Source organism: Cavia porcellus, unplaced genomic scaffold (genome assembly GCF_034190915.1).
Source record: "Cavia porcellus strain 051 isolate PalLab524CR breed Dunkin Hartley unplaced genomic scaffold, mCavPor4.1 scaffold_26, whole genome shotgun sequence".
Taxonomy (NCBI): Eukaryota; Metazoa; Chordata; class Mammalia; order Rodentia; family Caviidae; genus Cavia; species Cavia porcellus.
The window spans coordinates 34,414,328-34,441,904 of record NW_026947509.1 but is presented as its reverse complement, the minus strand read 5'-3'; the positions used below and the strand labels follow the sequence as shown (position 1 = coordinate 34,441,904).

Sequence of the window (27,577 nt, the reverse complement as noted above, 5' to 3'; positions counted from 1 at the left end):
TCCAACACCTGCTCAAAGAGCTGAGACACAACCACAGAACTTTTAGGTCACAAGTGTCAGGTCTCTGGCTGCAGTGACCCTCACAGCCCCAGCGGAGCCCGGAAGGACTAAGCACTCATCCCTAGCACCCCCTTGCTTAGTCTTGCACAATACACCCGCCTGCTAGTTGCAAGCACCCTGCTCCCCTTGGCCTGGATGCAGGTCAAGGCACTGTGGACCTACTGGGTATCTGCTTGGCACAGCAGCTATGGAATCCGACCTGGGCTCAGGACACAGCTGCTCTGTCAACCACCAGCTCCCTGGTGTGATCCCCTAAAGGTTCCAGACCTGGCTACCTGAGTGAATTCCAAACAGCTTTGAACGCGCAAACACACACACACACCACCCCCACCCCCGCTTCTACAGCCTCAGTGGTTTCCAGCTTGGAAGCTGGAGCAGGACTCGCAGGGCAGTCAGGATGCACTTGGTAGAGGTTGCTCTTGGCGGAGGCTCTGTACCCACAGGCTTCATGCATCCAGTGTGTAGCGACTGGCGCCTCTACTCGGTCACACCTTGTCACCAGGTAAGGCAGGGCTGGGTGGCAGAGCTGGCTGTGCCATCTTCTTCAGTGGCACCCAGCATAGACACTTTTTTAATAAGCCTGACACCAGAGTTTAGGACTTTTAATTTGTCCTAAAACCACTGAAGCAAATAAAATAAAATAAAACATTCTGCTTTCCTTTATACCCCCCAACACACACAGAAAAAACTATTTGTAGGAAAAAATGGTTTTGTACATGGCATGGAACAATATAAACTCGCAACTTACAGATCAGGGTTAGCGCTATCACTCATCTCTTTAAAAAGTTTATGAATCTCCAGTCAAAACCAATAGGGTACATCGGGTACATCGCTCCTGAACGGCATGGCTACACTCCCGAGGGACCACAGGAAGCACACAGGCTTGGAATGTCCTCAGAAGGCTCTGGCAGTGCCAGGTAACAGGGAAACCCAGAGTCCTTGCTTTCCAATGAACACAGACAGATGGACAGAAGGGCCTACTCGAATTTTGTTTTCTTCCCTTGTGGCTTGTGATCTCCACCTCCTCCCCTGCCTCCTCGGAAGCCACCTCGTCCTGCAGGAGGAAAGGGACAGTGAGTAAGTGGCAAAGCAGCCAGCCTTCCCAGGGCAGCAGGTAGGTGGTGTCCCTTACCTCCAAAGCCTCCCCGGCCTCTGCCTCCAAATCCGCCTCGGCCACCTCTGCCACCACCCCGGCCTCCAAAGCCGCCTCGGCCACCTCCACGGCCTCCAAAGCCGCCTTCGCCTTTGGGCTTGGCCCAGTCCAAGGTGACTTTATTTCCATCAATTTCCCCATCCTCCATGGCCTCCTTGGCAGCCTTGGCATCCTCCTCAGTGTTGAAGTCTACAAAACCGAACCTGGAAAGAAAGGCAAGCGACAGGACTGTGACCATGCATGCACACACAAGCTTTGTGTCATGGGAACACCACCGAAGGGGCCATGCTCAAAGGGACAGGCAAGCGACAGCAGTACAGGAAGCCCCACCATGTCACCATATTTAAACACGTATTTGTCCACAGAGCAGCCAGGTATGCACACCTCCAATGAAACAGAGGCTACAGCAGCACCGGCTCCGTGCAGTGCTGTTCTTCTCGTGCGAATCCAAGACTGCCATCAGTGACAGACAGGAGCTCAGTGAGAAGGTGCCAGGGCCAAGGAACTCATGCCCCCTGCCTGCCTACCCAACTAGGCTTACCCCTTGGAGGAGCCAGTCTCCCGATCGGTGACTATCCTCGCCCCGATAGAGCCATCAAATGACTCCTTTAAGGTCTCTTCAGTGGTTTCCTCAGAAAGACCCTTGACAAACAGGGTTTTAGAAGGCTCTGGGGAAGAAAAGTAAAGATGGTGCTATGTGAAACAACAATCTACAGTCAAGACTACCACCAGACAGTACACCTGCTTCAGCAGGAGTGACTATAAGTGAGCCAACACCCAATGCTTAACTAAAGCAAAGACTTGCACAAATAACCATTCTTACTTGGGTAGCAGGAGTAGAACATGGGGCTCTACTGCCCAGCTACACCCAGGCCCTCAATTGCCTAGGCAGTTCTTGAAGTTATGACTTTCCTGCCTCAGCCTCCTTCAGTGCTGACATTATGAGCCCACACCATGCCTTGCTTTCTTCAACCTTACTAGTACTGCTACCTAAGCTCCTGCCTTGGGTCTTTTACAGAAAGCAGAGGCAGTGTCCAGCAGAGATGGTCAGCAGCAGACTCACGGCTCTGGGGTGACATGACTGGATCAGAACTTGACTATCTAGAGGAATTTTCTTGAAATTTATTTCATCAAGTCTTTTTCTCAGGTAATCAGTCATCATATCCAGTTGTCACTCAGCAGGAACAGCAAGAAGAATCACCCCAAGATTTGTGGGGAAAGCACTGACACAAGTTCCAGGAAACTGAACAAGCCCGCCCCCAACATCTGCTGTGGGACTCACGGCTTCTTGCATTAGGCGACCCCCTGGGTCCTTGCAGCTCCAGTCTGATCGTTCTGCCCTCAATTTCCCTTTTATTGCAGGAGTTCAAAGCTTCTTTTGCGTCTTCAAATGAAGCAAATTCTATGAAGGCGTACCTGAACGCGGGGTAACACAACAGTCAGCCGAGCGCCACCCTGCACTGGCTCCTCAGGCACACATCGCCTTCCCTAGGACACACAAGTACCTACCCTTTTGATTTGCCATTTTGGTTCTGAGGCACTTTGATGAAAGTTGCCTTCTCAAATACCTCCTGAAGAGTTTCTTCTGTTGCGCTGTAGGAGAGGTTGCTTAAATACAGAGTCTTGGATTCACCTGCAAATACACAGAGGACACAGTGAACATGAGAACAATGGCTGAGAGCCCAGGACTTTGCCTATGAGCCCTGAGTGCTCCTGCCCGGCTAGAGGCTGCTCACCACTCCAGGTGCTGTTCTTCCCGCCTCTGTAGTCCTGATTTTGACCCTTCTCCCCAGTATAGTACAGAGAAACAGATCGCCCATCAATCTCTGTTCCCTGCTTTTCTTCAAAGGTTTTCTCTGCATCAGCTTCTGTCTTAAACTCGATATAAGCAATCCTGCAACAGAAAAAAACATTAATATAAATGACCACATGCAGCTTTTACTGGAAGGCAGGAGTATCTTCCACACTGTAATTCATCATTTTGTTTTGAGATAAGGTCTTACTACATAATTCAAGATGGACTCAAACCCATTCACAAGGACCCTCGTGCCTCAGCCTCCCACGTTCTGGGAGCCCCGCACCTTTTTTTTTTTTTTTTTTTTTTTTTTGTCTTTTTGAGACAGGGTCTCACTCTGCAGTCCAGGCTGGCCTTGAACTCACCACAATCCCACTGACTCCGCCTCCCTGAGTGCTGGGATTACAGGCGTGCCCTGCCATGCCCAGCTCACGTTTTAGCTTTTTCTAAATTCACCTTTTTTTTTTTTTTTTTTTTTTTTGTCTTTTTCGTTTTTACCGGTACCAGGGATCGAACTCACGACTGCCTGCTTGCAAGGCAGGCGCTTATGCCGCTGAGCTAAATCCCCAGCCCCTAAATTCACCTTTTAACGTTACTCTTTAATGCTACGTGAAACGACCCAGACCCTACAACCAGGTAACAGACCCACATTTCTTCCAAAAGGACACAGCACCTTGACACTAATGTATTTCTTCCTTCTCCGACACAGAACTCACCCTTTACTCTTCCCGTCCTTGCTGACTAGTCTGATCTCTAGGGCGTCTTCAAACACTTCTTTTAATTCATCCTGAGTGACTTTGTAAGGGAGATTTTTGGCCAGAAGTGTCCTTGCATCTCGATCTAGATTTTAAAAAACAAGACAATGAACTACATGCACAGAATGCAGGAAAAAAAACCCACACTTGCATCCAACAGAGGATTCTCTTCTGCACAAGGCCTCCAAGTATAAAGCCACAGCAGTAACGATCTCCTGGGCCCCTCAAGCCTGCACAGCTTGTGGCCACATGTGCCCACCATTTAAAACAGGGCCTACCTCAGGCAGGTTCTAAGATCTTTCAATAGGGGAACCGTTGGCACGCACCTTTAACCTCAGTCACCTCAGGGCCAAAGCATGAGGATAAAGTGTATGACCAGCCTAGGTAATCCAGGAAGACCTTGTCTCCAAAAGAGGGATGGGGTACCCTGGGATGCAGGTCAGTGTACAGTGCTTGTCTAGACACACAAGACCTTGGGTTCAATCTTTAGCATCACTCATGAACATGTAACTTAAAACCTGCCCCTCTTAAGGGTACATCATACTGAAAAAAAAAAAATACCCGCCCCTCTATAGCACAAAGTAAACTATACAAACAGTAACCAGGAACATAATACATATTGTCAGAAACACTTATATTAATATAGATCACTTTAACTCAACATAAGCACTGCTAAGTAAAATATCTGTGTCTGTTGTTTTTTTTTTTTTTTCCTATAGGGTCTTGCTTTTCAGCCCAGGGTGGCTTTCAACTCACTGTATAGCCCTGGCTGGCCTTACACCTGAGGTGATTCTGACTTGGCCTCCTGAATGTACCATCACACCTAACTCCAAATTATCTGATACACATAATTAAAATATTCCAAAGCCCAAACACACCAGAGTCCTGCACATTACACTAATCTATTATTCCTTCCTGCTTGAGACTGACTTCTTGCTGTCTTTCTCGTTTTTTGTTTTTTTTATTGGTACCAGGGATCGAACTCACGACTGCCTGCTTGCAAGGCAGGCACTTATGCCGCTGAGCTAAACCCCCAGCCCCAAGACTGACTTCTTGCTCACCACTTTTTCTTTTTGGTACTGGAAATCAAGCTCATGACCTCAAACTTGCCAGGCAGGAAACTTTTGTCACCTGAGCTATGTCCCTGGCCTCTCCTGCTCACCACTTTAATGTGTTTTTGATACTAGAGATACATAACCAGCCCTTTTTAAATTTGGAGAATCATCCTAAGTGATCCCTCTGCTTCTGCTCCTGGGGTAGGGAGGGGGGGGGTGACATGTGTGTACCAGCACCCCCAGCCACCAGCCTAACAATACCAGTGACTCCAGTGAACCCTAAGCCAGTGCATATTCCCAAGAGGAGAAAGCAACGCCCAATGGTACCGTAATGCCCAGAAGCCTTACATACCTTTCTTGCTGTCTTTTCCTTTGGGCTTCTCTAATTTAATTTCACTGCCGAAGACTTTTAAACCAGTGAGTTCCAAGGCCTTTTCCAGGTCTTCAGCAGATTCAAAGTCTACATAGCCGAACTTCCTTCACAGTGGAGAGCACAAAATCACAAGTGGGAAACAAAGCACCCCCGCAAACAAACCCTGCACATACAGCCTGCGCTGACATGATGCTGCCCACCAGGAAACACCCTCACTGGCCCTGGCATTAAGTCAAGGCTCTGCAAATTTGGCCTGGCAAACAAGGCCTAAGTCCCCAAAGTGACTGGGCAAACTCACCTTTGAGGTCTGGCAGCGCCATAACTTAAGGTGTTAGCATTGACCAAAGCAAAGTGTTTAAGCACAGACTGGAGAGCCCTGTCTGCCTAGGAGCCGTTCCACCAACCTGATAACTTGGGGGTAACACTTCCAGGTATTTCCAGGAACACACAATCCATTCTTAAAACCGCTGTTAGAAATTACTTTGGGCTACACCAAGAGTAAAGGCTGATTATGGGAAATTCAGATTTGGGGGTTCCATAACTTGATGCTATGATTTAAGTCATTAACACCTAATTTTTAAGTTGTTTACATTCATGTTTACAGATAACAAGCTACAAAACACTTACCGATTTGTGCCAATTCTGACATCCACAGTAGTGAGGTCATTTTTAGCAAAAACTTCACTGATACCAGTTTTTAATTCAGAAGGAGATTTGCTAGAATTGAGATTTCCAACAAAGAGATTGAATGCTGTAGTTGGTTCTGTGCCTGTGAACCAAAAAGGAACCCATCAGTGTGATGCACAGTACAAATCAGTCCTCACCACAGCATGTGCCCACGGCGCATCAGTACCCTGCAGTCACATCAGCCTTCAGCATTAAGTCCCTGTGTCACTCATCCTCTGCGCCACCCCTCAGCTCTCACCCGCTCACCTGGCCACCCCAGGCCCTGCAGTTACCTTCCATTTTCTGTTTCTTGGCTTCAGGAGCTGCCTTCTGTTTGGTCATGTCCTTCTTTCGTTTTCCAGGTGCTTCTTTGACAGGTTCTGCACAAAATTTCAGTTAACTCGTCATTTCGCACACATCCACAGATGCCAACCAAGTACCTCCTTTACTCACAGCTCAGGTCAAGGCACTTCAGAATCAAGTCTGCTTACCTTCCTCCTCTTCCTCCTCCTCCTCCTCTTCCTCATCTTCATCCTCTTCATCATCCTCATCCTCATCCTCCTCATCGTCATCCTCGTCATCATCCTCCTCCTCAGCCATGCTCTTAGCTTTCACAGGGGCAGCTTTTGCAGGAGCTTTCTTCCCTTTGGCTGGTGTGGTTTCCATTGCTTCTTCTTCAGAGTCTAGAAGAGAAACAGTCAGTCTTGGGAGACCGCCCTGATCATGGCCTCCCAGGAAGCACTGCGGGAAACCTTTACCCAGAGGGGCAAGAAGAAAGGCCAGAGGATCTTGGGTACAAGTCTAACCTAAACCCAGGTTAGCACCACTGAACTTGGCATCAAGACGCCCTGCAAACCAGCCTATGAGTGATAGGGAACTCACCATCATCCTCATCATCATCGTCATCCTCTTCCTCATCATCATCATCATCGTCATCGTCCTCATCCTCGTCTTCTGAGGCAGGGGCTGCAGCTACTGCTTTCATCACTTTTGGCTCAAATTCCTCATCTTCCTCTTCCTCCTCCTCCTCATCATCATCTTCCTCATCGCTGTCACCGTCCTCTTCATCCTCATCGCTGTCTTCCTTTTTGGCATTTTTGCCATTCTTTGCCCCCTTGGCTGGGGTGACAGTGCCCTTCTTCCCTGGGGTTGCAACGACAGCTTTGCCGAGCGCAGCTCCCTTCTTGCCAGGTGCTACAACTGCCTTGGCAGGTGTCACAGTCTTTTTGGCTGGTGTGGCTGCTGCTGCCTTTTTGCCTGGGGTGACAGCTGCTTTCTTGGCAGGTGTGGCAACTGCAACCTTTTTCACTGGGGAAGCCACTGCTTTTTTTGCTGGAGTCACGGCAGCCTTCTTGCTTTTCTTCTGAGGGATGACAACCTTGAGAATAAATAAAAACAAAGTAAATATTTTCCTATATCCCAAAACACAGCCTGGGTCCCAAAGACTTGTTTGACTCCAGCATTTTCTGTAGTTGAAGACAATACACATGAAACACATGTTCAACTAAAGCTGGATTTGCCATCTTTCTATAGGCCTAAGCCCTCACCAGCATGCAGCCCCCACACAGGCCAAGCCCCAACACCTGAAATCCCTCTGAATCAAACCCTCCCCAATTCCTGCGTGTCATCCTTCAATTTCAACTCTTATGTAAAAAAAGATAAAACAGCAATTTAACACACTGTGTTCAGAATTGTGAGTAAATATAAAAAACTATTCAAAAACATTACAAGTTAAAACTTTTTCTGAGACAAGAATCCTGCTAGTAGTCCAGGCTGACCTCTTAACTCAAGGAGGTCCTCCTGCCTCAGCCTCCAAAGTGCTGGAAGTATAGGCATGCACTACCATACCCAGCTACTGTCTTTTCAGCTCAGTGGCATAAACACCTGCCTGGCAAGCATGGAGTTTTCAAGTTCCATCCCCAGTACCAAACAAAACATAACAAAACAAAAACAAAAACCTCCTTAATTTGAAGACTTTCATAAGCAGATCAGATACAAAATTTACAGTAGATGATGACCTAGTAACTTGATAAAAAAAAATGCTCAATCCTTTCATAAAACTGGTCTTTTCCTGAGCATGTATGGCAAGACAAAGCTATTAAAAATGGAGATAAAAAGGCTAGATGGGGTTTCAGTTACTCAGGAAGCTGAAGCAGGAGAATCAATTACCAAGTTCAAAGCCAGTCTGGGCTAACTTAGTGAGACACTTTTTTTTTTCAGAACCGGGATCAAACTCACGACCTCGAGCTTGCCAGGTAGGAGCTTATGCCACTGAACTAAATCCCTGGCCCCATCTTAGTGTGAGACACTTACTTCAAAATTAAAAAAAAAAAAAAGAAATCTGATTTATCCCATCAGTCTCTGCAAAGGGGGGAGGCACCTTCCCAGATCACTTATCTCAAAACTTGCATTCAAATCCTACCCGTTTTTTTTTTTTTTTTTTGTCTTTTTCCTTTTTTATTGGTACCAGGGATCGAACTCCTGACTGCCTGCTTACAAGGCAGGCGCTTATGCCGCTGAGCTAAATCCCCAGCCCCTCAAATCCTACCCACGTTTAATGATATGCTTGTCATTCACACCTTACAATTGGTCAAACATGAATAAATTCCACTTTTACCACTTTCCATTAAACTGGATGTAATTACCTCTTCTCCACTGCTGTCATCTTCATCGTCTGACATTTCCTCATCATCACTTTCTTCTACCTCCTTTGGGGGAGGTGCCATTTTCTTGGGGTCACTTTGATTTTTACCAGCCTAAAAATGGACAAATCATTATCTCCACCCACATTTCCGACCACTCACATTTTGCCACGATTCCCGAGAGTACAATACTGTACAAACCTCTCGTCTCCTAAAATCTGCTTTCCACAGCAGAGGTAAAGGCTATTCCTGTTGGCAGTGCAGGTGTTTTTCCAGGTAGGCTTTCCAAACCAAAAAAACCAACCGAACAGAAAAAGTAACCTTTTTCCTTCCTATACTGTTATCACACTTAAATATAAAAGCAGCTTAAAAAATTAAAAAAAAAAACCATAATATAGATACAGAGTAATTCATGACGTTATGCATAACTTTTAATAATTAGTGGCCTGTAAATGCAGAATAACTTTTTCTAATTAATAGTATCCTTTTTTTGGTCTGTTTTTTGAGATAGGTTCTCACTACATAGTCCGGGTTGGCCTCGAACTCGTGGAGATTCACGGGCTTCAGCCTCTCAGGGCTGAGACTACAGGCGTGCACCACCACGACTGACCTAACCGGCCTTCAAGTACACACTGGCCCTTCTAGCCTCAATTCAAATTATAAGATCCTTAGGGCACCTTTAAAAACTTGCGTGAACTACTTCTGGTTTTCTGCTAAGTTTGCCTCCCCGGGCGCAGCACCCCGCCTCAGCCAGGCCCAGTGGGACCACGTGGGGTGCCAGGTCGACACCATGTGCCAGCGCCTCCCCCTGGAGCTCACCACGTGCCGGGCCACCAGGCCCCACGGAGAGTCCCGAGCCCGCCGCGTCCCCCACAGGCCAGCCCCGCTGTCCCGAAGTCCGCCGAGGACCCCCGGCCCTCGAAGAGGACCCACGTGGCGCGCCGCGCGCCGAGGCACGTGCGCCAGGAGGCGGGACCTCAACCACCCGTCGCGGGCTTTCTACCTCATCCTCATGCAGAGGACAGCGCTCCCGCCCCCCCGCGCAGGACTCAAGTCCCCCTCCTCGTCAGCCACCCCGCGAGTCTTCCCTAACGCCCCATCTCGTCCAGCAGCCAGCGCCGCGAGACCTCCCGCTAGTCGCGCGAGACTTCCCACAGCATGGCGCCCCCGAACGCACCCGCACGGAGCGCAGGCCCGCGACGCCGCGCGCGCGTTCCCTGGAAAGCAGGCCTTGGCGTCTGTGTCTGCACATAGGATCCCTTACCTTTGCGAGCTTCACCATAATGGTGGTTTACAGTGGCGGAGTGTGTGACGGGCGAGTGGTGCAGATAAGCCTAGGGGAAATGTAAGTGCCGTAGATGGCGGCCGCGAGTACTGAAGACGCAGGAGCGCGTACGCCTGGCAGCCAGCTATAGCTGGAGACTGAGGCGAAAGACTGAGCCTGCCCAGTAATCGCCTCTGGAAAGGCGACGACAGCGACCTCGTGACCATGACTCAGCCAACCAGAGCTCGCGTCCTCCTTTGAGCCAATCGTGAATCTAATCCAGGACGGAATGGGGCGGGGCATAGGCGTGGGGGTCCAGCCAGGCAGGCGGAGGAAGGGGAGGGACCAGGTGCTGGCTCGCTGGAGCCGGAACTTGCTTTGTGCAGGCACGGTTTGATTGGCTGTGAACGCGCGGGTCCCGAGCGTAGCTGCGCGGCCAGTATTCCTGGCGCCTGCGCAGTGGTACTGGGGTTTTTGGCGCCGGATGTGTGAGGTTCGCGGGGGAGGTGGGATAGCGCAGGCTCGGGCTGGGCCTCTGTATGCGGCCTGGTCCTGTAGTTTCGCGTAGCCTGAGGGTTCCACGGAGGTCCCACGCGCGGCCGCGATGCACGCTTCACGCTGGCCCTCCGGGTCTGGGGAGCCGCTCTGCGTGTTGCTGATGTCCCCGGAGATTAGGGGCCGCACAGTCCACGCGGCTCTTTTTAGAGTCCCTGTTCAGCCCTGCCCCGGTGGAGCGGGACCAGTGAGGTCCCCCTGGCTATAGGTGACTCCCTCCGGGTCCTCGTAACTAACACTGGCTCCTAAGAACCACTAATGAAAACTGTCGTTGGCGGGCGTGGGCCGTGTGCGCACAGCCGGTGCAGGTTCCCGGTAACCGGTGGCCGCAGGGTTGATTGTGGGTTGGCAGAGGGACGTGGGCGGGCTGATCCTGGGGCTAGGGCTTTGACTTCTGCCGGGTTTCCGCTTAGTTATTCGGAGCCAGCGCCTCCTTTCACTCGCGATGGTCTTGAAGTTACTGGATCTGAAGCGTACTAGGAAGGGTCCCTCAGATGGCGGGAACACTCGCCATCGGCCTTGCGCCGCACTTCTGCTAGTATTCGGGTGACTGCCTTGTGCTTGGAACCTAACCGAGTTGGCAGAGCAGAGTCCTTGGTCTCACTGCAGGATCCTTCCAGGTCTATCTGATACCTGCTGGTTCTTCCAGAAGCAGGGTGTTCGCAGCTGTGACACTTGATTTCAAATCACTCTGGAGATTTTAAACGGAGAGAGCTGTATTGGGGCCCAGGACTCTGTATTTTAACAAAGAAGAGCACGTGGGGTTTCTTGGGCACAAGTTACTTTGCAGTCTTTATTCAGACTTGAGTGTTTAGGAAAACCCATCGCGGGGTCGGGGGGAGTCCCGGGGTTCAAATCGCCTGGAGGCTGAGACCGAGGAGGAGGGGTAGGGGCCAAAGCCGAGCTTCCTGGATTGGGAACAGGAAGACCAACTGGAGCCAAGGCATGTGGGACAAGACCGCAGCGTTTCTCTTTCCTGGAGAAAGAGGCTAAGATGAACATTGGGCATAGGGGGTGATGGAGCTGGATCTTGTGACACCAGCATGGCCAGCTCCTTGTCATTCAGAGCTCGGTTCACTTCTAAGGGCCATTTCCTAGGGGACACCTAACCTGAGTCGCTTACCTTAGACTCCACTTGGGTGTCCATCCATCTGCCGCCTCTCCGATCACAAAAACGGATTTGTCTGCTGCACGTGCAGTGCCTAAAGCGTGGCCTGGCAGGCAGTAAGGTTGGAAAGAACTTGCCAAGTAAATGAACAAAGTACTAGGAAGTAGAGAGCACTAGCGTGGAGGCGATCTAGGGTGAGAAAATACGGTGGTACCTAGTATAGTACTTAATGTGCCACTTCCCAAGCACCGAGGACCCTTCCCAAATCCTTAGAATAAAAAGTATTTTACTCGTGAACTTCGAAGCCAGATGTGGTTGTGCATGCCAATAACCCCAGCTTCATAGAAGCCTGAGACATGATCCCAAGTTCAAACTCAGCGTGAGTAATTTTGCGAGACCTTGTCTCAATAGGGGAAGAAAAAAGGCTGTCGCGGTCCTATGTTCAATCCCCTGTACCAACTATTTGCGTGTATGTGTGAAACAGTTTTCCCCATGTTATGGAAGCTGGGGCATACAGAGGTAAAGTAACTGATCAACTGTCCTATAGCTATAAGTGGAAGAGACAAGATTTACAGCAAGACCCTGATAAAGACCCGCCACCAGCTGGTGAAAACCTGTGTCACAGCAGGTCACATTGCAGAATAAAAGTGTTGCCAGCCACTGAAGTTTTTTTTTTTTTTTTTTTTTTTCTTTTTTGGTACTGAGAATAATCAAATACCTAATCCTATGCTTGCCAGGTGGATGCTGTGCTGCTGAGCGACACCCCTGCCCTGCCACTTAAGTTTATATACTGAGGTTCATTTGTTCACCAATGATCAAATTGAAGGAGGTCATGGTAAAAAGCAAAAGGGATTTGCTCAAAGGCTTATTCCAAGGAAGCCAGGCATGGTGGTGTATGTCTTAATCCTAGTGCTCTTAAGAGTCACTAAATCAACCTGAGGTACACTCTTCCCACCCGAGCACCTCCTGACTTCACTGTGCAGGGCTGTGAACCCCTTGGACCCCACTCTTTCAGGAATCTAGAGGATGTTGCTTAGACGCAAGCTAACCCCTGAGTCGTAGCTACCTGTTAAGTTCTCCTAGTCTTAATCAAAAAGCTCTCAAGCAGACCCATTAATGGATGTCTAATAAACCTTCCTATCACCCCCACTTCACTGTCATAATTAGCCATGAGGCGGCTGCCAGGGGCCTGCAAGAAGTATGATGGATAGCCAAGCCAGGGACCTCCCATCACCCCATCCATCTCTCGAAGTCCAACTGTGCCAAGAAATGGGCTCTGCATCCCCGCCTGAGGAAGGGTCACTGAGCATTTCAGGGTCTGGCCAGGACCAGAAGACATCCCTGGTGTCCCTGTCTGCCTGTCCTACCCTGCTTGCTATGTGGCTTACTGGCCTGGCCTCAGGACTCAGCTCTGGCCAGCATCCTTCCATAGTGTACCTCACTGCACATAAGGGCTTTGGCAGATGGCCCAGAGTCCTGGGACGCAGGAGTTTCCAGTGCTGAGTGTACAAGAGCCCAGCTGACCCAGGGGGTCACTGAGCCAAGCCTACCTGCCTTATCTCTGTCTCCTACACCAGAGCAGATTGTTGTCAGGTGCTCATGGTCACCTGACCCTGGCCCTTCTCTCTAGCAGTCAGGCTAACCAGGCATCAGCCAAGTCTCCTGCTTTCAAGAATAGGAGCCTCAGTTTCCCCATCTGTCTAATGACTGGCTGCTCAGGGAGCTCTGGGGCCACCCCAGTGGGCACACAACATGCCAAAGTGGCTTCACCCACGGAGTGACCAACCATGGGGCAGGGCTGGGGACACTGTTGCCTTTTGCCTCCTTGGGGAGCAGGTGTTTGGAGTCTTCCATTTGAGATGTTTAGCAATAAATTCCTTTTTATGAATTTAAAAAACCCTGACAGTGGCAAAAAAAAAAAAGTTCTAGGTCAGTTTTTTCAAACTAAACGTCTTGCCCTGATGACATTAATTTGCTGTCTTTACCCTTATCACAACATCTGGTACCATCCCTGACAGCAGATTTCCACACATATTAATCAATTATAGCTGGCCTCAGTGGCACATGCCTGTAATCCCAGCACTTAGAGGGCTGAGCCAGAGGGGTCAATGCAAATTTGAGGCCAGCTTAGACTACAAAGTAAGATCGAGTTCAGCCTGAACTGTATAATGAAACTTGTCTCAAAAAAAATCCTCCCCCAGGGGCTGGGGATTTAGCTCATCGGCATAAGCACCTGCCTTGCAAGCAGGCAGTCCTGAGTTCGATCCCCGGTACTGATAAAAAAGAAAAAGACAATAAATAAATAAGAATACCACCTATGGGGGCTGGGGATTTAGCTCAGCGGCATAAGCACCTGCCTTGCAAGCAGGCAGTCGTGAGTTCGATCCCTGGTACCGATAAAAATGAAACAGACAAAAAAAAAAAAAAAAAAAAGAATACCACCTATGACCCTGGTATGGTGACACATGCCTATACTCCCAGCACTCAGAAGTCTGAGGCAGGAAGGTCATAGCAAGAGCCAGTCTCAGACAAAAGGCACACAGTAGACAGCCTCGAAGAACAGTATCAAGCCTTCAGAGTCACTGCTCCTGGCAAGGCCCACATGGCCTGAGCCTTGTCTGAGCAGAACCTGTAAACCCAGAAGCTGCCGTGGCCTCTCATGACAGGGCAGACATGACTGTCACCTCGATCTGTGTCCCTGAGCCTTGGTCATCTTCATCTACGCTAAGGTCACTGTCACTGGGTCCCTTCTCTGAGGAGGGCATCAAGATTAAGGCAAAGACAAACAGGTGCCCTCCGGGCTCTCACCCTGGATCCCTGAAAAGGAAATTGCCCATAAGGAAGGGCAGTTGTGGATGAAATTCCAGTCACCAGGCTCTGAGCACTGTCCCAGTAACCAGGATCGCAGGATGCAATGTGGGCACTTAGTTTCCAAATAATGCTCTTAATCAAGTCTGTGATGACTTTTTTTCAAGACAGAGTCTATAGTCCCTACATTCAAGAGGCTGAAGCAGGAGGATCACCAAGAGTTTGAGACCAGCCTGAGCTACCTAGAGAGACCCAGTCTCAAAAAACCAGAGCAACAGATGTGGTAACCCACACCTGTAATCTCAGCATTCAGGTGGCTGAGGCAGGAGGATCACCAAAAACTCCAGGCCAACCTGGGTTACTTAAGCAAGTTCAAGGCCAGCCTGCATTGCACAGTGAGATCTCATCTCAAACAACAACAACAATGAACACTTAGCCAGGACTCCAGATGAGGCGTAGGAGTGAATGTTCCTGGCCTCCAGCCATCAAAGCCTTTTACTCAGTCCCTCCTGAGCTGCAGGTCTCCAGCTGGCCAAACACTGCAGCCTGCAGGTGGGCACACCCACTGCAGCCTGGGAGCTCTGTGCAGGGCACCCAGCTTTAGCTAGGTCTTCCCTGGCAGGGGCGGCCTCTGCTCTGGGCACTGGAGCCAGAGTAAAAGCTCCGGCCTTTGTCTCCCCAAGGCAGCCCAGGAAGCGCCACCTGCTACCTTGGGCACCAGCCATTATCCAGTAGCCATATGCATGGACTGGGGTCTTCCAGGCTCCTGGTTTGCTCCCATTCCATCTCCCCAGCATTTGTCCTTTTTGTTTGTGTTTTTGAGACAGGATCTTGGCTTTATAGTTCAGGCTGGACTTGAACCCACTATGTAGCCCAGGCTGGCCTGAAACATGGCAATCCTCCTGCCTCAGCCTCCCAAGTGCTGGGATCACAGGTGTCTAACACCACGCCCCACCTGACTGGGTAGTTTTGGTTTTTTTAATTTTTAAAAAATTTTAATGATGGGATAGTTTTTAATCAGCAGAATTCATTGCTCACAGTTCTGGAACCTGAGACACTGAGATCAGTGCACTGGCAGACGTGGCTGCCTTTCCCAGAGCCCTGTGTGACAGAAGAGGGAACTGCCTCCCTGCAGCCTCTTCCGTAGTCCACTAATCCCATCCCAGAGGAAGGGGTCAGTTGCCTCGCAGTGGTCCCCTCTGTGCACCCCACTGATGGGCACTGCATCTCAGCACATGAGTTGCGGACACTACTGTGGACACAGGGCACCCCACCCCACCTGGGTCGCACTGCAGGGCCCTTGGGCCAGGCTACCTCTCTCCCCAGCTGTGCCCGCTCTGCTGTCTTTTCTAATGGACAGGCACCAACGCTTTTGGAGTTTTGGGTTGCTTAGGGTATTTTTGTTGGGTTTTGTTGGTTTTGTGGTGCTGGGGATTGAACCGGTACCTTTACTTTGAGCTGCATCTTCATCCCGTTTCAAATTCCAGCCCAGCCTGAGCAATACAGCAACTTAGCAAGACCCTGTCAGAATAACAGAAAGGATGGAGATGGAGCCCCTTTTAAACCCTGGACCCCAACAGTGCAAGCAGGCAATCATGGTGCAATCTCCACTGAGGGAATAAATCAGGGAATAAGAAAGGCAGGTGTGGTGGCATACATCCTAGCACTTGGGAGCCTGAAGCAGGAGGATCACCATGAGTTTGAGGCTAGCCTGTGCTACATAGGGAGATGCCATTTAAAAAAAAAGGCAATACTCTCCAAATACATAGACAAATACAATGCAATTCCTATCAATTCTAGCTCCCTGTTTTTGGAGAAATTGATACGCTAATGCTAAAATTTATAACTCAAGACATCCTGAACAGTCAAAACTGAAAGAGTTGCTGGCCCAGACCGGACACTTTAACCAGGAAAAGCCTCAGCCAAGTTAGGGGGCTCCTGCCTGCCCCGCCCCTATAGATTTGCCTGTAACCCTATACCCCCATCCCTGGGAACCTGTCCCTGGCGCCAAGCGTGTGCCAATGAAATACCTGTGCATCCCTAATGCCCCTTGGGGTCCGCCCCAGACAGAGGCTACTTATGGGCCTGACTCCATGTGTTCAGAAGAAGAAGAAGAAGAAGGAGAAAGGGAGAGTGTGTTCCAGAGAGAGACCATCGGCCCCGGGGTGGAGATGCTGTGCCCCGGGGCCGGGGCGGGGTCTCTCCCCGCCTTCCCGAAATAAAGGTTACTTATATTTTATATTTCTTATCTTTGCAGCCACCTCCGCCCACTCCTTTCACGGCCGTCCACTACACTCCTTCCACGGACCTCTTTCCCTTCCTTCCCCTCTTCTTCCTCTACTCTTCTCAGACCTAACAAAAACAATCTTGAAAAAAAAGTTGGAGAACATACTTTCTGACTTCAAAACTACAGTAAAATCAAGACTTAACTACGGTAATAATAAACATTAAAGATACACATATAGATGAGTAGAGTAATATTGAAAGACCAGAAATACAGCCATATATTTACAATCAATTGACTTCTACAGGATGCCAAAAGTACTCAGTGATGAAAAACAGTCTCTTTAATATGCTATAACAAGTGGGTATGGGTAACTGATAGTGCTATAACAAATGGATATACTATCCACATACAGAAGAATGAAATTGGACCCTTGGCCTCACACCGTACAGAAAAATGAACTCAAAATGGCTCTACAAGGGGCTGGGGATTTAGCTCAGCAGCATAAGCGCCTGCCTTGAAGGCAGGCAGTCGTGAGTTCCATCCCTAGTACCGATAAAAAGGAAAAAGACAAAAAAAAAAAAAAAAAATGGCTCTACAGCCAGCCATGGCACATGCCTGTGATCCCTGCACTTGGGAAGCTGAAACAGGAGGACCACTCTGAGTTGGAGACCAGACTGGGGTACACAGTGAGTTCAAAGCCACCCTCAAGTATAGAGCATGATCTTGTATGAAACCCCCCCCCAAAAAAAAAACAAGAAAACACAATGAAAAAACCACACAACAGAATAGAAACTCTTGGTTGTAATGTGGATAGGTGGGAAATGTGCCACATAACACACTGTCTAGGAGTTTGCAGGAGCCTGCGGCAGGGCAGGTTGTGTTGAAGAGGGGAGACAAAAGGGATAGAGATGTAGCTCCCTGGGTTCAATCCCCAGCTCTGGAAAAGAAAAAAAGTTAATAAAAAGACACACGGGCTGGGGATTTAGCTCAGTGGCATAAGCACCTGCTTTGCAAGCACGTGGTCATGAGTTTGATCCCTGGTACCAATTAAAAAATAAAAAGACACATTTTACATTCATGTAGGGCTAGGGTTCATATTTGTGCTTTATGTAATTTAAACATTTTTAACTTATTTTGTGAGGATTACAGTGTTACTGTGTCAGATTTCTCATTTTTGGACAGGGTTGGGAGAGAGGTAAGGCACAGACAGTGATGCGGTCCATGTCCTGATTGAAACAACAGCCCTGTTAGTGCGCCCGGCCTGGCTCAGTCCCTCCTGCAGGCTGGTCAAGGGCTGGGCTGGGTTGGGCTGGGCTGGGCTGGGCTGGGGCCCACAGTGGAGCTGGGATGCCAGGGAAGCTGCCAGGTGGGTCCTGGGAAGGAGAATACTTGAGGCGCTGGGGCGCTAAGGGGGTGCGAGTTCTGAGCCCCTCCAGCTGGTGGCCAAACTGTCTGTACTTATGGGTACTAAGTGTCCACCTTGGTGGTGTTCATGCTGACCCCACAAACTTACAGTCACTAACACCTCTCGTACCTGGCTGAGAGTCCTGTGAGTCCCACATATGAGCTGCCCTAAAGTCAGGCGTGATGGTGAACACCAATAATCCCAGTATTCTGGGAGGCTGAAGCAGGAGGATCTCAAATTGGAGCCCACAGTGTGTTTCTTGTGAGAACTTATCTCAAATTTTTTAAAACTTGTTTTTGGGGCTGGGGACTTAGCTCAGTGGCACAAATGCTTGCCTGGCAAGCATGAGGTCATGAGTTCCATCCTCAGTACCAATACAAACAAACAAACTTGCTTTTAAATTTAAAAGGGGGCTGAGTGCAAAGGCTGTAGCTAAGTGTAAAGGCCCTGGGCTCAATATCAAAACTGAAGCAGCCAATGAAATTCGAGGCACATTTCCCTCTGTTAAGTTACTTTTTACTTGTTGCTGAGACAAAATACCTGAAGTCCAAAGTTGGGAAATGAAAGGTTCATTTCTTATAGTTTTTGGAGGTTTCAGTCCATACTCGGTTGGCTCCAAGGCAGGGTGGCATGACTGGGCTGCAATTCATGGCGGCTGCAAACAGCAAGGAGGAAACAGGCAAAAGAGAGCCACACCACCTTCCTGCCACTACATTATATCCTGGCTCCACCTGTAGGCCAGTGTAGCCCTCACACCCCCAATCCAAGCACTAGACTATGAACCAATAACCAATCACGAATCACGGTGCAAATGCATGAGGCCTGGGGGCTACTAACACAAACCCTGACACCCTCTCAGGGGAGGAGCAGCAGGAGGGGTCACAGCCCACAGATCTCTGGAGGTGCAGTGAGGCAAGAAGACAGATGTATCTATTGCGCAGTTGTACTTGGAGCTGCTCTGAACCCAAGGCAAGCCCCTGGTCTATTCTTTGCCTTAGTTTCTCTATTGATCTTCCCAATTTTTTTCTTAAAAACAGCAGGTAGAGGTGGGTATGGTGGTTCACAGCTATAATCCCAGGAGTCAGGAGGCTGAGGCAGGAGGGTCAGTGCACATTCGAGGCCAGCCCAGACTGCAAAATGAATTCAAAGTCAGCCTGAACTGCATACTGAAACCCTGTCTCAAAAAGAAAAAAGAGGGGCTGAGGATTTAGCTCAGCAGCATACACGCCTGTCTGGCAAGCATGAAGTCATGAGTTTGATCTCTGGTACCAAAAAAAAAAAAAAAAGATAAAAGGAAGGAAAAAAAACCAGCAGGTGAGCCAGGTGTGGTAGCACACATGTCTAATCCTAACACTCAGCAGGATGAAAGAGAATTGCCGTGAGTTTGAGGTTGGCCCGGGCATCATAGTGGGTTTAAGGCCAGTCTGAAGACCCTGTCTCAACTAAACTAAACTAACTCAGAGGACTCCAGCGGTGAAAGAGGGTCAGTCAGGGGCAAGCACACTGCACAAGCCCCCCCTTGAGGCCTGGTGGGACCCAGCAGCACACAGTGGCCCCTCTCCTGCAGTTTTTTCGTCCTTCCCCATTGGTGTCAGCTTCATCACGGTGACAAAATGCCACCAGCCACAGTTCACAGCTCAGGCAGTGGCCTCATTGTGTTGTACATCTTGGAGTCCAGGGGGAGCCGGAAACCATGTGTCCCAAAGGCCCCAGCCAGGTCCACTGTGCCTAGCCATGGCCAGCTCCAGGGAGGTCAGGGATGTTCCCAGGGAGGTCAGTGTGCTCCAGGGCCCCCTGCCCCACCCAGCCCAGGGCTCAGTGGGGCACCCCTGGGAAGAACGCCAAGCACAGAGGTCTGGAAGGGCAGCACAGTGTCCTGAGGCAGCTGGCAGGTGGCAACAACCCCCTTAGCCCTGGTCACCTCCAAGGATAGGGCAGGAGGAGCCCTAAGCCCAGAGGCCAGCAGAGGCCACTTGCCCACCACACACAGGCAACACCAGTGTGGGTGCAGACGGGTAGGGGTGACAGTGTGGCCTGGGACACCCAGGCAGCACTGGCGGGTGGAAACAGGACTAGGCCATCACCTCCTGATGCTGTCAGGCTAAGGACCCCCGCCTCATCCCAGCCAATCTCCGCTGTGCACACCCTCCCTGTCCTGCTATCATACCCTGCCACGTTGCCGACCTCTCTGTGGCTGTGGGCCTTTACCACCTGGCTTCCTCTGGAAGACTCGAAGCCTGAGGTCCACACACCCTAAGGGGCCTCCCCAAAAGCTCACTAACACATGCAGCAAGTCTTTCACAAGAAGTCAGGAATCTGCCTTGGGGGTTCCATGTGAAGTGACATTTCTCAGGCCACCATTGGCTGTCCTGATGCCCCTCCTCCCCGGGGCCCTGGACCTCTGCTCCAAGACTGTCCTGAGCAGGGAGGTGACCTGTAGCCCCTCCCCTCCAGCAGGGCAGAGAGGAAGGAGCACCTCACCAGGGGTCAGCCTAGCCGCAGCCAGCTGAGCCCCAGTGCCTGGGAGAGAAGGGGGTCAGTGGGACTTCAGTGTGGAGGATGACAGGATGACAGGAGGATAGGTGTTTGGGTCTCACTGCTAGAGGACAGGGGGTAACAAGGGGTCTTAGTTACCTTTTGGGACAAAATATCCAGCACCCAAGAGTTAGAGAAGGGGAGGTTTATCTTGGTCCAGTTGGCAGAGGTTTTGGTCCACAGTCAGCCAGCTTAGAAGCAGGGCAGTGGGCAAAAGGACACACAGAGAATAAACAGCCCATGGCAGGGTAGGCAGGCAACAGCGTACCCTCCTGCTCCTGTCTCTTTTTATCCCACCAAGGCCACAAGCCTGTTGATGGTGCCACCTACCCCCTCTTTAGTGAATCCACCATCCTGTCTAGAATGGTGCTAAACCAATCAGTGGACTTATCCAGTATCACAACCCATGTCCCAGGCACCCCCAAAGCCCAACCTGTGAGTGCATAAGGCTTTGGGGGGACATCTAGATACAAGCCATAATGGAGGCAGCTGAGCATGATGGCACATGCCTGTAATCCCAGCTTTTGGGAGGCTGAGACAGGAGGATTATCATGAGTTCAAGCTAGACTGAGCTACACAGTGAGACCCTGCCTCAAAATAATGGAAAAAAAAAGAGCAGGATATAAAATGGTCCATCCATACTGCAGGCCACTGTGTAAAATGGTGCAGAGCAAACAGACAGAAAGAAGGAGTACAGAAGTACAGAAAAATTCCCTCTGCTTCTTAAGATTGTAAGTGCGAGAGTTCAGGGTCAACCTGGCCTCTATAGTGAGTTCAGGCCAGCCGAGAATTACAGGGTGAGACCCTGTTTTAAAAGAAAAACAGAAACAAAACCAGAAGCCAGGAAAGTGATGGCCATGGCACCCAGGGTCACACAGGGAAGAGGGCCCTGTGCTTCATTCCCTAGGGACAGTGTGGAACTGTATAACTAAACATTCAAGTGTGTCACTGGCTCCCGAGTTCACATTCCAGACTCAAGTGCCTTTCAGAAAAATGTGGCTTCTTTTACAGAAGAGGCTCATAAACTTGAATAATTTCAAGGGCCAGAGACAATTGCATTTAAATCAATCTCTCTCTCTCTCTCTCTCTCTCTCTCTCTCTCTCTCTCTCTCTGAGACAAGGTTTTGCCATGAAGTTCAGGCTGGCCTTGAACTCACTTTGTAGCCCAAGCTGGTCTTAAATTCACAGCAGTCCTCCTGCCTCAACTTCCCAAGTACCAGGATTACAGATGTATCAAGGCTGGTCTTTTTGTTGTTTTTGTCATTATTAAATTTTTAAAGCTGGCTGTGGCCACACCTGGGGAAGAACCACCAGTGTCTCCTGAGATCCAGGCCATGTTGGAACTTAGGACCCTGGGATACCAAGCAAGCAGCTCCCCTCCCTGGTAAGCAGCTGTGGTGTGGCAGGGCTGTGGCCCCTCCAGGAGAACCACCAGTGACTCCTACTGGTGAGCCTACTGGTGCAGGGCCTAGAGTCAAACATCCCACTTCCCCTACCCCTTCCTCTATCCCCCTGTCAGCAAATGGGAACCAGAGATCTGAGCTTCTCTTGGGAGGCTGACCATAGCAAATAAGGGGGATTTCCTTCTACCATCTCTTTGAAGGCAAATATTTTTATTAGTGTTTTGCTTTATTCTGATTAATGGTACTGCTCTATTTAATAGTTTTGATAAGTTCTATAATGTTGTTTTATTTTATTTTGATATACGTAATTGAAAGAACAACTATTGTAAAGATAACGAGATATACTGTGATACCTATTACTGTCATCCCAGTAACCTGCTGTGAAGTTCTGTACCAATTTCACTACACGATCTCAGTTGGCTTTATTCTGTCTTGTTCTATTTTACTACCTTCAAAATAAAAATTTAAAAAAAATTTTTTAAAGCTAAAATTTTAAAAACTTAGTTCGATCCCTGGTACCAATAAAAATGAAAAAGACAAAAAAAATTTTAAAAACTTCCAGAAGTATAACCACATTTTCCTCCATATGGCATTAAGATGTATCAAAATGTATGAGCTGGATGTGGTGGCACAGACCTGTAGTCCCAGCACTCCAGAGGCTGAGGCAGGACGATCACTGCAAGTTCTAGGCCAGCCTGGGCTACAAAGTGAGCTCAAGGCCAGCCTGAACTGCATAGAGAGATCCTGTCTCAAAAAAGAGGGGAAAAGAAATCAAAATATATGATACCAGAGATTGTACTCCAAATATAACACTTAAAAGTATAATTTGAAGATAGAAATCACTCTTCCAGGTTTCAAAATTTATTACCCCTCAGATCTAAAATCTGAAATCTGCTAATATTATGCCCAAAGGTGTGAACGCCACCAGGCTGTGAATTCTGCGCGGCAGCGGGCAGCAGAGGACTCTTCTTTCAGCCGTTCACCCAGGAGCAGTGTTTACTTCTTTTTATTGTTCCGATAGGAAACAGTTGCTCCGTCCATCAGGAGTTCCGAACATGGCCAGGGCGTGCAGGCAGAGGTGGCTCAGCGCCGTCCTGCTCGTCTCCTCAGAGCGATGACTCACACCTTCTCAGGAGCGATTCTCCGCTCCTCCTCACTGTGTGAAGCCAGCGGGCCTTTTTTGGAGCTCAGTCTTCAACCCTCTCGCTTTGGAGCCATCATATTCCTCTCCAGAAACACGTTTCAGTGCGTCGTGAGTTCCCCATGGCATTGTTTTTTAGGACCAAGCGGACTGAGTCGCATGTGGGCGTGACTTCCTCCCCACTTCCCCACAGTCCAGCAGGGGAGGAGCCAGTGTGTCTAGAATGATCCTGACACCGACCCAGAGGACGCAGGCTTTGACCCGTCTGCCTGTGAAGGGTGTGTAGAACCGTGTCCCCTTTCGGGAACAACAGTCACCTTCCTGACTCAGCCCCTTTCTCTCCAGGGCCGAGCCCTGTGCAGGGGGTTCCGGCTCAAAGCGCTGCCTCCCCGGGGAGCGCCGCAGGCTCCCGTACAAACGCTATGGCCAGAGAGAGACCCACACCTGCTCACATTAACTCCTAGGGGATGAGGCTGTGCACAGATTTGCATTCTGTGTCTTTGCCAACTTCTGAGGCTTTGACTTAAACTTTGTGTGTGAGAACGTGGATCGCTGTACATTCCTGTCTGGTCTAACACTGACCAACGCTGCCCAGTCCACAGTAAACCTTTTGTTATTGTTTTGAGACAAGGGCCAGATTACATGGTCCAGGCTGGCCTTAAACTCACTCTGCAGTGCAGGATAGCCTCATACTTGTGGAGAGCCTCCTGTTTCAGCCCCCTGAGTGTGGGGATCTTAGGCATGCACCATTGCATGCCCAGCTCAGATGAAACCTTTCAAGACTTTTCTCAGTACATGGAAGCAAGTCATCTGCTGATGACCTGTCTGGCATTGGTTTGGTATCCAAAAGTCCTCCAGTCACATCTAAAGTTCTGTCAGCACCAGACCAAACACAGCAAACTGGGGCATCCTTTGCCACAAGTGACTCAGCCACCTGTGGCCTCCTGTTCCCCAGGCTCTCAGCCACGCTCCCCACACGCTGAGTGGGGGCAATGTTACTTTGTCTTAATCCACACACACTTGTTCAGGGCACAATGTCTGCTATACTCAAAGGCATTCGTTATAAACCCCCATCTGTGCAGGGTTTTGGTGCCCTGGTAATTTTCTCAAAACTTAACTACCTTTCCTGGCAGCATCACTTATTTTATTCACATTCAAAAGCAAATCATGTTGAAATTTCAGTGTTTTCTTCTTTGTTTCATTAAGCTTTTTTTTGTATTTTGGTACTGGGGATCAAACTCATGACCTCACACTTGCCAGGCAGGCCCTTATGCCGCTGAGCTAAATCCCCAGTCCTGATTAAGCTTTTTTATACACATCTTTTTAGTCCCTACCGTGGCGCTTGCCAGGGCCTGTTTCATAATGTTATAGTGCATTACGTTCTCCCCACAGAGTCAGATCTGCATGGATATTAAAACGTCCAGGAACGCACTTTAGTTTCATAAAGAAATCAGCTCTCTCGAATTTTTCCTGACAAGTGCAGCTTTCTTGTCCTACCTTGTTTTTCTACTTTTGGAGTGCTGGTTTGGTGCTCATGAATTTCTTCAGGTGTTCTTTGTTATGGAAATACTTTTACAAAGTGAGCTCAAGGCCAGCCTGAACTGCATAGTGAGACCTCATCTCAAAAAAAAAAAAGAAAAAAAGAAAGAAAGAAATATCTTATTTCATCATCAAATCTGAAAGATAATTTTTCAAGGTATATCAGTCTGGATTGGAGGCTGAAATACTTTCAAGCCCTTTTAGGACTTCAGATACTTCACTCCAAGCCCTCCTTGACTTGAGGGTTTGTGTTGAGAAGTCTGCTGTGATTCTGATAAGCTTTTCTTTTATTTCTCTCTCTCTCTCCCCTCTCTGCTATAGGATCTTGCTGTGTAGTCCAGGCTGGCTTTTTCTTTTTTTTAAATTTGAGACAAAGTCCCACTATGTATTTCATGTTACCTTTGTTTTTAGTTTTGGGAGGTTTCTTGTTGTTTAGAGAGAGGTTCTCACTGTGTAGTTCAGGTTGGCCTGGAGTTCACTTTGTAGCCCCAGCTGGCCTAGAACCAGCAGTGATCCTCCTGCCTTAGCCTCCAAAGTGCTAGGATTACAGGCGTGAACTCCATGCCTGGCCAGTTTTCTTTTATAGGTGATTTTGTTTTGTTTTTTGGTCTTTTTAGAGACAGTGTCTCACTATGCAGTTCAGGCTGGCCTTGGACTCCTTTTGTAGCCAAGGCTGGTTTCAAATTTGCAATGATCCTCCTGCCTCATCCTCCCAAGTACTAGGATTACAGATGTATGCCATGGGGACTAGGGATTTAGCTCAGCGGCATAAGCACCTGCCTTGCAAGCAGGCAGTCGTGAGTTTGATCCCTGGTACTGATTAAAAAAACAAAACAAAACAAAAAACAGATGTGTGCCACCACATCCAGCTTTTTAGAGGTGATTTGTTTCTGCCTTCTAACAGCTTTTAGTATTGTTTTTGTACTGAATTTCAGTAATCTTGTCTATTACATAACTCAGTGTAGATTTATTTTGGTCATGGGTAATTGAAATTCTGTATGTCTCACATATCTGCATGTCAAATTCTTTTTCCATTCTTGGGAAGTTTTCTGCCATTACTTCTGTGAACAGGTTTGTTACGTCATTTGTGCTATCTCCTGCTTTTCTCATTGACTCCAATCAATCTTATGTTGTTGTTCTTTGCATCATATAGCAGCTGTTAGATTTATTTTTCAAGGTCCTTTGCTATTTTTAAGAAATCTTTCTTTTCATGGTCACCAACCACTATCTTGCCTTCTAGATCTGATATTCTACCCTCACATTGGCTTATTCTGCTGTGTAGTAGGCAACGACCGCAGACAGAGCCAGCTGTGGACCCACACCAGGTAACGGATAACCCTGGGCCCGCACTTGTAGTTCCACTGAGGTTCAGGCTGCTTTCTAGTTCTTTCCAGCTGTGAGGCTGGAACCTGATTTGCTCAGCTGGCAACACCCTGTGTGCCTCCTGCCAGCTGGAACTTGGTTCTGGCTCACCCTGACACTGGGAGCAATCCTGAGTTCTGAGCTCCACTGGTCCCTCTCCAAGACCCTCTCCTGGGGGATGGCTGAACCCCAATATCTCACCAGGCACTGCAGTCCACTGTGCACTGGTGTGTTTCTCTCTGGCATCTCCAGGTTTGAGCTGCCCCCCCCACGCCGTGAGTCAGGACACAGAGAGAAAGACACCTCCTTCCTTTGGGCTGAGGTCTCACTCCTCACCCTCCCAGGGGGCTCAATTCTCACTTAAAATCCTCGATGAGTCCTGGTACCCATTTCCCTCCTTCTTTTCATCCTCACATTCAGCATCTGAACACCAAATCTCAGAGACCTCTTTCTCAGCATCTTCCTGGAAGTCTCTTGCTTTGGAAAGAAAAAATTAACTATTTTTTGTTTTGTTCTGATTTGGTTTGTGAAAGAGGCTCTAATTATATAGCCTACTCTAGTCTCAAACTTAGGGTAATCCTCCTGCCTCAGCCTCCCAACTGTTGAGATTCCAACTTTGTGCTACCACACTGAGCCCTCCTCATTTGATTAGAAAAGCATCCTCAAACACTTGTTTCCATCTGTGCCATCTTGCTCCATTTTTCAGGTAGCATCTAGATCATAAGTGTTTGGCATTTTCACTATGGTATATAACCCAAGCTAGCCTCAAACTCACAGTGATCCTCCTGCCTCAGCCTCTAGAAGGCTGAGGTCATAGGGCTTTGCCCCGACACCCAAGCTGATTTTGGCATTTTGATGTATATAAACACAAAAGACTATTTTTGGTCGGAGTTTAGATCTAATAAGCACCAAAATTCCTTTGCAACAAAAAACACTGCTCAGAGCTGGAAACAGTAATACTCATTTCACAGACTCTGGGGTAAGACCAAAGTCTGAGCTCACCAAGAAAAGACAGACTGGGCCTCTGCCCTGGGAGCATGGCCTTGCTGGGGAAACCACTGGGAAACAAGCAGACCCAGAACATCAACTGCCAAGAGCCAGGAAGGTAGCTGGGCACGGTAGTGCCTACCTATTGCCTCAGCTCTGGAGCCTGGCCTGGCCTACACACTGAGCTCAAGGCCAGCTGAACTTTATAGTGAGACACGGTCTCAAAAAAAAAAAAAAAAAAAAAAAAGCCAGGCATCGCAGCTCTTGCCTGTAATCTCAGCACTCTGGAGGCTGAAGCAGGAGGGCTGTCATGAATTCAAGGGCAGCCTGGCTACAAATTGAGTTCAAGGTCAGCCTGAACTGCATAGTGTGGTCCTGTCTCAAAAAGACCAAAAAAAAAAAAAAAAAAAAAGGAAAGAAGAAAAAAAGCTAGTGCCAGGAAGGAAGAGTGGAAATGAGGAAGCCCAACAGACCTAACCTGTGGGAGTGGTAGGAAGTGGGCCTTTAGTTTTATTTTTGCCACTGCTAGGGATCAAGCCCAAGGCCTGGCACATGCTAGGAAGAAGTCCTCTGCCATGTAGCTGCCCCAGCCCAGGAAGCAACATTGAAATTGAGACTTGAAGGATGGACTTCCACAGCCAGCAACCAAGGGGAAGAAGCAGAGCGGGGCCTGGGAGAGGCTGAGGGAGGGGCAGGGCAGGACAGGTTGGGCAGGTAGAGGCTGCCCTCTGAAGGCTGGGATGA

At 49.0% G+C, this 27,577-nt stretch overlaps 1 protein-coding gene and 2 non-coding genes across 3 annotated transcripts; all 3 read right to left on the bottom strand.

Moving 5' to 3' along the window:
* Positions 1-646: 646 nt before the first annotated feature.
* Ncl (nucleolin) lies at positions 647-9,962 on the bottom strand. Its single transcript, XM_003474598.5, has 14 exons — positions 9,764-9,962; positions 8,503-8,613; positions 6,740-7,235; positions 6,349-6,540; positions 6,151-6,237; positions 5,819-5,960; positions 5,171-5,295; positions 3,725-3,848; positions 2,950-3,107; positions 2,723-2,846; positions 2,496-2,629; positions 1,755-1,881; positions 1,193-1,416; positions 647-1,114 (listed from the first exon to the last, which is right to left on the bottom strand). The coding sequence occupies exons 1-14, from the start codon at positions 9,779-9,781 to the stop codon at positions 1,038-1,040; spliced, it is 2,139 nt and encodes a 712-aa protein (XP_003474646.2). The 5' UTR covers positions 9,782-9,962; the 3' UTR covers positions 647-1,037.
* Positions 2,295-2,380, bottom strand: LOC111758206 (small nucleolar RNA SNORD20). The gene has a single exon (XR_002792427.2). It is a non-coding gene; the product is annotated as a small nucleolar RNA SNORD20 (small nucleolar RNA).
* Positions 6,033-6,100, bottom strand: LOC111758204 (small nucleolar RNA SNORD82). Its single transcript, XR_002792425.2, has one exon. It is a non-coding gene; the product is annotated as a small nucleolar RNA SNORD82 (small nucleolar RNA).
* Positions 9,963-27,577: the final 17,615 nt, after the last annotated feature.